Here is an 11,005-nt window from a genome sequence, read left to right as displayed (position 1 = left end):
ATTTAATCTGAGATCACCCTGATTTCCTGTTTACGTATTGCTGTGGGGCAGGACTGACCCCTGCAGAGCCCCCAGGAGAGCCTCCTGCTCCCTGGGGCACCCTCAGGTAGCACCAACACAAAAGGTCTTCGTGAAAACTGAAAGGCATTTTGGGGGGTTTCTATAAAAAGTGAATAGCTTTTTCTCTAAGCAGTCTGCCCTAACTTCTCCCTTCCTTTACCTCCCTTAACAGATTCCCAGGCGCAGAGGGACAAAATGTCCAACGGCAGCTCCATCACACAGTTCCTTCTCCTGGTGTCCGCAGACACACGGGAGCTGCAGCTCTTGCACTTCTGGCTCTTCCTGGGCATCTACCTGGCTGCCCTTCTCGGCAATGGCCTCATCATCACAGTTGTAGCCTGCAACCACCACCTCCACACCCCCATGTACTTCTTCCTCCTCAATCTTTCTGTTCTTGACCTGGGATCCGTCTCCACCACTGTCCCCAAAGCCATGGCCAATTCCCTCTGGAACACCAGGGCCATTTCCTATGCAGGATGTGCTGCCCAGCTCTTTCTGTTTGTCTTTTTGATGTCAGCAGAGTTCTGTCTCCTCACCATCATGGCCTATGACCGCTACGTGGCCATCTGCAAACCCCTGCACTACGGGACCCTCCTGGGCAGCAGAGCTTGTGTCCACATGGCAGCAGCTGTCTGGGGCAGTGGATTTCTCAGTGCTCTCCTGCACACTGCCAATACATTTTCACTCCCCCTCTGCCAAGGCAATGCTGTGGACCAGTTCTTCTGTGAAATCCCCCACATCCTCAAGCTCTCCTGCTCACACTCCTACCTCAGGGAGATTGCGCTTCTTGTGGTTAGTGTCTTTGTGGAATTTGGGTTTTTTGTTTGCATTGTTCTGTCCTATGTGCAGATCTTCAGGGCCGTGCTGAGGATCCCCTCTGAGCAGGGACGCCACAAAGCCTTTTCCACGTGCCTCCCTCACCTGGCCGTGGTCTCCCTGTATGTCAGTACTGGCACATTTGCCTACCTGAAGCCCCCCTTCATCTCTTCCCCATCCCTGGATCTGGTGGTGGCAGTGCTGTACTCGGTGGTGCCTCCAGCAGTGAACCCCCTCATCTACAGCATGAGGAACCAGGACCTCAAGGATGCCTCATGGAAACTGATCCAATGGGTGCTGTTTCTCTGAAAATAACCTGCCTCCCCTGCTCTGCACATTTCCCAGATTTTATCTTAGGCCATGAGTCTATTTTTTTCTCTTGTGATAATTCTACTTAGAGATAATTTTCTGGGTTTATACTCCTTCAGTGGAGGTTTCATCCTGTTGAGTCTGACCCGTGCACAACACTGTGTCACATGTGACCTGTCAGATAGCAGCTCTTCAATAAAAAGGGATCTCCTGGGTAATGAACCTTGGGTTCCATTGGTTCAGAAGTTCTGGTTTTAAAAGAGCTCTTCTTGGTGCCCAATGGCAATGGAGATGGTCCATAAGCTCCCCATTAAGTCCTCAGATTGCTTCACATATGACAGGACTGATGCCGTGTACCAGGTTCTCTGGAAATGAATTTGGAGGGGTCAGGAGAGGACTGGGACTGCAAGACACCTGAGGACTGCCTGGGGACCCCCAGGGCCAGGACGCTGGTGCTGCCCTGGGCAGTGGGGCTGGTGGCAGCAGAGGAGGGGGCAAATTCAGTCAGGGCTGGGGCTCACCTACTGTATAATTTCAGGAGAGCCAGAGAGTGCCTAGCCTCTGTTACCTCATGGCCTTGGGGCCAGCACCAGCCCTGGGGCTGATGGGGAGCCTGAACCCCGCTGTCTGCCCCCCAGCAGCTGCTGTGGCCTTCAGAGGGGCTGGGGCTGTGGGGTGAGTGCCCAGAGCTCTGCAGCAGCCTGCGCTGGGCAGTGCCATGGAGCCAGCCCAAGCCGGGCTGCTCTGCTGGGCTGGGCTGGGCTGGGGAGAGGGCAGGGGAGGTGGGGAGAGGTGGGGAGGGTCTGGCTGGGCTGGAAAGAGCCCGGGAGAGAAAAACACCGGTGTAGAGCTAAGGTGTGTGAGTGTGCAGGGATGGGGCAGCCAGCACTCACAGTGCAGAGCCAGGTGTCATGGTGAAGGAAGCAAGGCATCCAAGGTGCAAAAGAGAGGGGCCTGGTCTGTGCCATGTTTCCAGGACACCCTGGGGAAAATGCCCCAGGAAAATTGTCACAGACCAGTCCCACCCACTGGCCATTTCCATCTCTGGCCATACACCCCAGCTCTGAGGAGGGACCTTTGCTGCATGGTCACCCCCATCCTCCTCTGGGGCTCAGTCATACCCAGCTCCACTGCCATTATTAATCAAAAGGAAACGAGTTTCCTACTGACAGCCATTACACACCAAGTCCCACAGCTCTTGCCACAGCTGGACTCTCAGCCCAGCCTCTTCTCAGACAGCTCCAGCTCAATCAGGTGCTTGTCTCAACCAATTTTGAAAATCTCCATTGACTGAGATCTTCCCAGCTGGCCTGGGTCCTTGCTCTGATGTTTGGCTCTGAGGGATTTCTGATAAACCCAGCTCTCTCAGCCTCTCCTTGTCCATTATGTGCTCCAGGCCCCAACCATCCTTCCGGCCTCTGCAGGACTTGCTTCAGTCTGTCAGGATCTTCCTTGTGCTGCTGAGCCCCACGCTGGACACAGCAGTCCTGCTGTGGTGGTCCTGTAGTGGGTTAGCCTTGGCCAGCAGCCAGACACCCACCCAGCTGCTCACTCACACCCCCAGATCAAATGACAAAGGGAGAAGATAAGGTGGACTAGCTCATGCGTCAAGATAAAAACAGGGAGATCACTTACTCATTACTGTCATGGGCAAAGAATAGATGACTTGGGGAAGATCAATTGAATTTATTGCCAGTTAAAAGAGATTCAGATAGAGAGAAAGCATAGCAAAAATATTCAAGACCATTTCCCCACCCACTCCTTCTTCCCAGGCTCAAATTACTCCATTGCTCCCAATTCTTCTACCCACCCCAATCCCAAGAGGAGCTGGGAGGATGGTGAATGGGCCTTACGGTCAGCACAGAACATCTCTGCCACTCCTTCCTCCTCACACGTCTCCCCTGCTCCAGCGTGGGCCCTCTCCACAGGATCCCACTGTGTTTGCCATGAAGGCTATGTGTCGTTCATTTCTTTCCGTCTTACTTTTCTCCTTCACACTCACAGAATGACAGAGATGTTGAGATTGGAAGGGACCTCTGGAGTTCATCAAGTGCAACTCCCCAGCTGAGACACGGTCAGCTAGAGCAGGTTGCTGAGGACCTTGTCTAGGTGGGTCTGGAATACCTCCATGGATGGAGGCTCCTCAGCCTCTCTGGGCAACCTGTTCCAGTGTTTGACCACCCTGACAGTGAAAAAGTGTTTTCTTGCATTCAGATGGAATGACATGTGTTTTTATCTGTGTCCATCAGCCCTTGTCTTGTCAGTGGGAACTACTGAGAAGAGTTTGGCTCCCTTGTCTTCATTCCTTCCCATCAGGTATTTATGCACATTCATAACATCCCCCAAGCAATTTTTTCTCCTGGAAAATTAGTGAAAAAATATGCTTTTTCTAATTTTTCTCCAGAGCGCTCCGTATAGGAAAGACATGGACCTGTTGGAGCGGGTCCAGGGAGGGCCACAAAAATGTTCAGAGGGATGGAACACCTCTGCTATGAGGAAAGGCTGAGAGAGTTGGGGTTGTTCAGCCTGGGCAAGAGAGACTCTGGGAGGGCCTCCTTGCTGCCTTTCGGCAATTAAAGGGGGCTTAGAAGCAAGATGGGGACAGACTTTTTAGCAGGGCCTGTAGTGATAGGACAAGGGGCAATGGTTTCAAACTAAAAGAGGGTAGATGCAGACTAGATATAAGGAAGAACTTTTTTATGATGAGGGCGGTGAAACACTGGAAGGGGTTGCCCAGAGAGGTGGTAGATGCCCCATCCCTGGAACCATTCAAGGTCAGGTTGGATGGAGCTCTGAGCAACCTGATCTAGTTGAAGATGGCCCTGCTCACTGCAGGGGGGGTTGGACTAGATGACCTTTAACGATCCCTTCCAACCCAAACCATTCTATGATTCTATGATAAGTACGTACGGTGCTGGGATATCTTAGGTGACTGAGGAGCATTAGCTTTGAAAGCAGCTGGATGTGTTGCTTGGGGATTCACAGCTTTGGCAAATCCCCGCAAAACCACAGCTTTGTGTTAGAAGCAAAAGGCAGGGAGGACAAAAAGACATTTGTAAAGCCTAGGTACACAGTGAGGTGGGGAATCTGGGGGGTGGCCAAAGTCTGCAGGAGAACTGCTGCAGGCATGGGACAGCATGGGAGAGCCCATGGTGGTGGAGATGACTGAGGGCTTTGGTGGGGCTGGGACTTGCCCAACACAACCAAGGTCTCTCTCCTCTCAGCTATCAATATTGTCACTGCCACCAAGAGCCACGAGGGGACACCATTTCCTTACAGCCCCATGGCCTCGGTGCCTCCTCATCCCCTCCTAGAGTCCAGGCAGTCCTAGGGTTGTCCTGCACTCGTCATCGCACACCCTCACATCACACTGCTCCATGAAGAGCCCTGAGCAATGCAGGAGGAAAAGGATCTCCCTTCCCAGGTGCCAGGGATCAGAGCTTGCCCATCCTTCTTGATGAAACCCATCAAGGGCTGACGTGGCAGCAGAGCCACCTGCACATTGCCTTTGTCACCTGGAACCAGTGCTGACCTCTTGCCAGTTTAAGGCAGCCCCCAGGGACGGGTACCTCCACCCGTGCTTCCCTTCATGGCTTCAGCTGTGATGGCCCTCAGGGCGCCCACTGACACCCTCAGAGTCCTGGAGATTTGAATCACATTTTAAAGGCTTCTTCAGCAGCTTGTTCAATCTCCTTTCGGTAGCTGCAGTTCAGGAACTTGGCAGCAGAGGGCTCACGGAAATGCAGATACCCTAACATGCCATGGCCCTCTGCAGTTTTCTTTGATGCCTCCCTTCTTGTGTGGTTCATTACAGAGAGTTCAGGAGTATAGTCTAAATGAGAAGATGTCAAAAACAAATAACATTTTAAAAAGATTTGTGCATTTTCATTATTTTTCTGCTTACAGATTAAACAATATAGACAATCTCCAAGTCATATTGATCCCGAGGGTCTCAGGATGAAGTATGAACATGCGGGAAAAGCAATACCCTTTCTGTCAGACACTCTAGAGACACTCTTCATCCCACCCACCCCCCCCAACCTGCCATTTCTCTCACCAGTCACGTGAAACTCACATCACTCACATTAAAATTGAAGCTTTTCCCACTCAGGCTGGAGCTGAATGTCTCAGCCTCCCTTTCCTTCTGCTTTCCTTGGAGAAGTGGCTGCACAGACACACAGCATTTCTCTTAGTTAACAAGAACAACAACAGCAAAAATGAAAAAGAAAAGAGTAGTTGAGTATAGAATAAAAAACATTCCTCAGGTGTGTATGAAGTCCAAGTTGCCTCCACTAAATCCCACTTGTACTTTTGAGGGGAAAATCTGCAGTGAGATTAGTAGGAAAGGGCAGAGAGAAAGGCAATGAAGGAGTTGGCTACAGAGACAGTCAGGAGACAGGAGCAGCAAGCTTTCAACTGCCTGAAGCTCCAAGCAGCACCTGGGTACTTGGGAGGGGTCTGAGGGAATGGAGAGTAATGGGAGGAGGAAAACCAGATGGACACTCAAAAAGGCATCTGTGCAGACAGTCTGCTGGAGAAGATGACTTGAGAAATGGTCAGCTGAATCAGGACATGTGGGAATACCTAGAAGATTAGTGAGATTCTGTACACTCCATACTGGACAGAGCAGTGGCCAAGCAAGTGCCGGGAAGATCAAGGTTTCTTCTCCCGAGAGCAGTACACATCCTGGAGAGTTTCATGATGGCAGCACAGGAAAACATTCTCTCTCTATGAAAAGTATTCAAACATTTCAGCGGATGAAAATATTCCCGTACTACATAAATGTTGAGAAAGTTGCCTCATCTTTGCAGGCCAAGCTCAGTTCCTGACCAGAAGCCTCCAGTGCCACTTCAGGAGGTCCTGGTGTGCCTGATACACTCACCTGGGACTGGGAGTGACCACAAGGGGCCATGTGAGACCTGGACCCTCCAATGGAAACTACAGATGGAGGGTGACACCAGGCATCTGTGCTCCTGTAACTCAACCCACCCTGGTTTCCAAAATTGTTCTTAAAAAACAAAAAAAAAAAAAGCCACTGCTATTTCTAAATTCCTCCATCTGAAGTGAGTCTCTGCACCCTCCTCCTCTCTGCTCCCATTACCTATGGAGCTTCCTCATGAGTTCCCTCTTCACCCAGGCTGGTCTTGTCAGCTGTGTACTCACTGCTGCTCTTTGTGGGTGATTCTCTCGTTAAAGGCAAGCTGTACTGAGTTGTGCTGCCCTTCACTGCTGCCCATGGGATCCCCACTAAAAGCCCCCTGAACAGGCCAAAGTCTTCCCCTCTCAGGTCTGACACCTGCACTCTGCTCCTCTCCCTCCTCAGGCTGCTCAGGAGCTGCACCCCGCTATTTCATGGTCACTACAGTCAAGGATGACCCTGGTTTTCATGTCCCTGACCACTCTTCATGGTTTGCAAGGACCTGATCCAGGTGAGCATCATCATCTCTGTTGGTCCAGCTGGTGGCTTTGCAAAGAAATTGCTCCAACACCCTCCAGAAACCTATTGGTCTGTTTTCACAGTGCTGTGTTCCCCCTCCAATGAATGTCAGGGTCATTAAAGTCCCCTCAAAGAGCCCCATGTCACTGATCTGGAGGCTTCCATGGGTTGCTTAAGTAAGAGCTTGTCCACCTCCTCCCCTTGATCACCAGTTCTTTATCTCCCATCACGATGTCACCCTAACTGGCCTCTCCTCCAAGCCTCACCCACAAGGGCTCACCCAGCCTGTTGACTTTCCCAGCAAGGAGCTCCTTTGCACAGAAAGTATTCCTCTTCTGATGCTCCCATCCTGTGCCTCGTGAAGAGCCTTTATCCATCCATTGCAGCACGCCTGCTGTGGGAGGTGTCCCACTGTGCCTCACAAGTCACAGCTTGTGACAGACGACGGGGCTCCAAGTTCTCCTGGCTGTTCCCAGTCAGAGGAGAGTGTTGCACATCTGGGCTGCAGCCCCCGAGTTGTGGCTCCAGGCCAACCTCAGCCTTGTCATGGTGAACAGGGACACCAAGCACCCAAGAGCCCATGTGCGCAAAAGCTTTGCTGCATGACAGAGACATGCTGGAGCGGATCGCAGACGGCATTGTAGAAAGACATGAGGTGCCCCAAAAGAGAGCAATGCCTGCTGCCCCCAAGGTCCGAGAGAAACAGGGCTGGGCTGGGCAGCCCTGGCAGGAGAGGGCATGGTTGTCTGTGGTGTCTCTGCAGCCCTGGAGGGCCTTTGGTGGAGAGAGGCACTGATCTCCTGGAAGGACAAGGTGCTGCTGAAAGCGTCCTTGGGTGTGGGCATCCTGTGATCTAGGCCCACTCGAAATTCACTGGGCTCTTTGAAGACTGTATCGTCAAGAGGGTGAGTAAAGGATGGGGCAGAGGAGAACTAGAAGAAGCTGAGAACATAGGCCCACAAGTGGAGAGCCCAGTGCAATGTGCTTCTTATTCGTGCAGTGCCTTGCATCTGCTGGATAGAGATGGGACAGGGCTGGCCTCACTGCAGGGGTGGCAATCAGTCACTTGCACATAAGCACCGAAGGAATCTGAGATGGTGCCTGGGGTGTCTGTCACGCACCCGCTCGGAGGGGACATGGCTTTCCTGTGGGTCCTGTCCTGTCCCTGCCAGCCACACGCAGTTTTGGTGGAGAGCCTTGGCGTCTCACAGAGCCCTACAGGCCTGTGTTTGGCCATTCAATGAGCAGCTGCCCTGAATTAGGTTAGGCTCCATGGGGCTGTGTGAGACAACTCTTGTTACAGGCAATGGACAGCTAGTCAATACAGCTAAAGGAGTGGAGAAAGAGAAAGACTTCCCTCTCCCTCTGGCACAGAACTCCATTTGGTCAGCTGGACACCTCTCTAGGTGGCCCTGAACAGCGTGAGTAGGGACAGGGGGTGATGTCCTAAATGTGGGCCTCTGCCGTCATTTCAGCTGGCATCCTCACCAGGCTGCAGGATGATGTCCCCAGATGTTTCCCAATCTCTCAGTACTGCTCCATTATCGTGGACTACATCTGGCACCTCAGATGTCACCAGGTGTTTGTGTGTGAACTCCTGGTCTCCATCTCCAACAGTGACCATGGGACCACAGAAAAGGAGTGCAGGTGCCTATTTTTAGCAGACACCATGACTGAAGCAAGAGGAATCTCACCTCCTGGGGGTTTGTGGCAGGCATGGGAGGGAGCTGAGGTCCCTTCCAGTCCCAGGGCTACAAATCCAGGAGGCGATGCCTCCATTGCCTCAGCTGATTGCCTTCACTCAGCATGGGTAAAGGAGATGCCTCCCTGCCAGTGCCCAGGTGTCCTGTCTGATGATGGGCCAAGGAAGGGGGATTCTCAGACCTATCTGTGACTCTGAGACAAGAAAGGGCACCGCTGCAAAGAAACTTCTCTGCGGAGGTGAGACAGGCAACATGGGTGATTCCTTCAGTCTCTTCCCAAGGAGGTTCCTGGAGAGCCCCAGGGACACCTGGAGGGAGCGCCGAGTGGGGTGGGGGGCAGAGCAAGTGACGTCTTGGGCAGGTCCTCTCCTCCAGGGCTGAGACGGGCTCCTGGGATGGAGGGAGCTCATGGGAAGCAGGCAGCAGTGCAGAGAGACAGCTTGGCAGAGGAGTTGCTCCTCTGCCAAGCGCAGCAGGGCTCTGGGGAAAGGAGTAGGGCAGAGCGAGATTAAAGGCAGCCTGGAGTGGGAGGAGAGAGGAGAGCTGCAAGGGAAGGAATCTTTCCAGCCCTTGACATGGTAAGTCTCTTGGTGCAGGGCAATGCAGCTGCCATTCCTGGAAGGGTCTCCTGAATTATCTGTCATAGCCTGCAGCCTAAGGGATCTGTCAGGAGGCCTCCCAGCCCAAGGGCTCATGGTAGACAAGGGGGAAGGGGTGAAGGCAGGGTGTGCATCCAGAGCTGCCCAGGGCATTTCAGAGGGGACTTTTACAGAGAAAGACCATGGCAGGGGATCCCTTAAAGGTAAAGAGCTCTCATGAGTCTATGCTTTCAGTTTCCTGCTGTTTCAGAAAAAAGGGAAAAGGCGCTGCTGTGTTTGGAGAGGCAGACTGAGAGTCCTGAGCGGCTACACTGAGAGATCAGTAGGTCTGGTGGGAGCCAAGTCAACTGCTTCCATCCCCTCCTCTACTTCCAGAGAGCACCAGCATCACCTTTGTTGTCCTCATCAGGGTTTGTCTGACCTGCTCCTCACTGCCTGCAAAAGGGGAGTACCTCTAGAGAGTGCCTGGAACTGGGAGGTTTCTTCAGGTCAGAGCTGAGCAGACAGGAGTTGGTGATGGGGTCTGTGATCCCTGACAGGGAAAACTTGGAGGGAGAAAACAGTTCCCACCAGGGAGAGCTCCAGGCTGCAAACACATGGGCAGAGTGTTGTAGGAAACTCCAACCAGCAATGTCATGGGAGGGAGACTTTGGGAAGCTCCCTGTCATCCCCTCCAGTGCAGACACCTTCCTCTGAGCAAGACCCCTGCTCTCGTCTCCCACCCAGCAGAGCCGCTGCCCTCAAGGCTGTGTGGTCCAGGGCAGGAGGTGCCTCCTCTGCAGCCAGAGCTCTGGCACAGCAGAGGGGCATCTCCCCTGACACGGGGCCGCTTCCCTCTGCAGGGCAAAGGGGCTGAGAGCGACTGCCCTGGGCTCTTGCTAACCGGGAAGTGCTGTGTCCTGCTGGGTGAGGAGAAGGCTTTCCTGAGTGCCCGGCTGCCTCTCCTCTCCTTGCTTCCCCTAGGAGGAGAGTCACAGAGCTTTTCTTTGTTTCTCCACCTGCTTGTGCTGCTCTTCTTCCTGCTCTTGGGCTCCCTGGCAGTAACGGTGGTGGTGTGGGGCAAGGGGTGGGGGTGGGGAGTGCCTGCTCTGGCCCTGACCTGGAGGGCGCTGCCCTGGAGGTGTTTCCCTGGGACCAAGGTGCCCAAGCCCTCTCTTAGTTTTCCTGGCTTGAGACACTGCTTCCCTTAGCAGACATCACCTTCAGACACCTGATCATGCTGGACAGGGAGTGCTGCGGGGCTGTGAGCATCACTCCAGAAGGGCACAGCTCTCCTGTAGGACCTTGGTGATGTCTGAGAGCGCTTGATCTGCCCATGCCAATCAGCATCCTTGTCCTCTCCTCTCCATCATACTCTGCAGAGCTGTGCTGGAAAGGAGAGGTGTTTTGAAATCTGCACCTTGAACAGGACCCCTCTGCTCCCAGGACAGTCCATTTTTTTTTTGGAACAACCTCTGTGTGCAGTCCTCCTGCAGCTGGGAGCGGTGCAAGCACAGAGCAGCTGGGCACCAGGCTGATGGACAGAGCAGCCCTCCTGGATGGCAGCACTGACGCAGGTTTACTCTGCGAGCAATGGGACAATGGCGGAATTTTACCCTTTCCAAGAACATTTCCCAAGTGGGATGGGGGTGTCTGAATATTAAACCACAGCGTAACGAGACACATTTGCTGCACCTCATCTCCCACCTTCCTCTGGGGAAGAAAGCATCCTGCGGAGCTTTCACCCTCCGCTCTAGTGCAGCACAGGGAACTCCCCCCCAGGAACCCTCCCTCCAAACACACTGGGCTGTTGCTGCCTCCATGGGTCATTGCTGTAAAGCAGGGCTGACCCTCCAGGAGCCCCTGGGGAGAGGGCACGGCTCTGCACAGCACACTCAGCCAGCACAAAGCAGAGCTGAAGCCTCGGAGCTGCGTAACAGTCCCCCAGGAGAAAGAAGCTGCCTTAGGTATTTCACAATGAAGGAATCAAATTTTGCTCAGACAACCTTCTCTGAATTTTTCTCGTTTGTCTCCTTTGGCAGCTTCCATGCCCAGAGACAGCAGATGTCCAATGGCAGCTCCATGAACGAGTTCCTCCTCCT

At 53.3% G+C, this 11,005-nt stretch overlaps 1 protein-coding gene across 1 annotated transcript; it reads left to right on the top strand.

Annotated features, from left to right (window-relative positions):
* Positions 1 to 255: 255 nt before the first annotated feature.
* On the top strand, positions 256 to 1,185 carry LOC309604191 (olfactory receptor 14A16-like; the record flags this gene model as incomplete). The annotated part of the gene is made up of 1 exon (XM_082339123.1): positions 256 to 1,185. One exon carries the CDS (start codon positions 256 to 258, stop codon positions 1,183 to 1,185), a length of 930 nt encoding a protein of 309 aa, XP_082195249.1.
* Positions 1,186 to 11,005: the final 9,820 nt, after the last annotated feature.

The sequence above is a fragment of the Platalea leucorodia genome (genome assembly GCF_965183815.1).
Source record: "Platalea leucorodia genome assembly, contig: HAP1_HAP1_SCAFFOLD_444, whole genome shotgun sequence".
Lineage (NCBI taxonomy): Eukaryota > Metazoa > Chordata > Aves > Pelecaniformes > Threskiornithidae > Platalea > Platalea leucorodia.
This window is presented reverse-complemented; position numbering and strand designations above follow the sequence as displayed.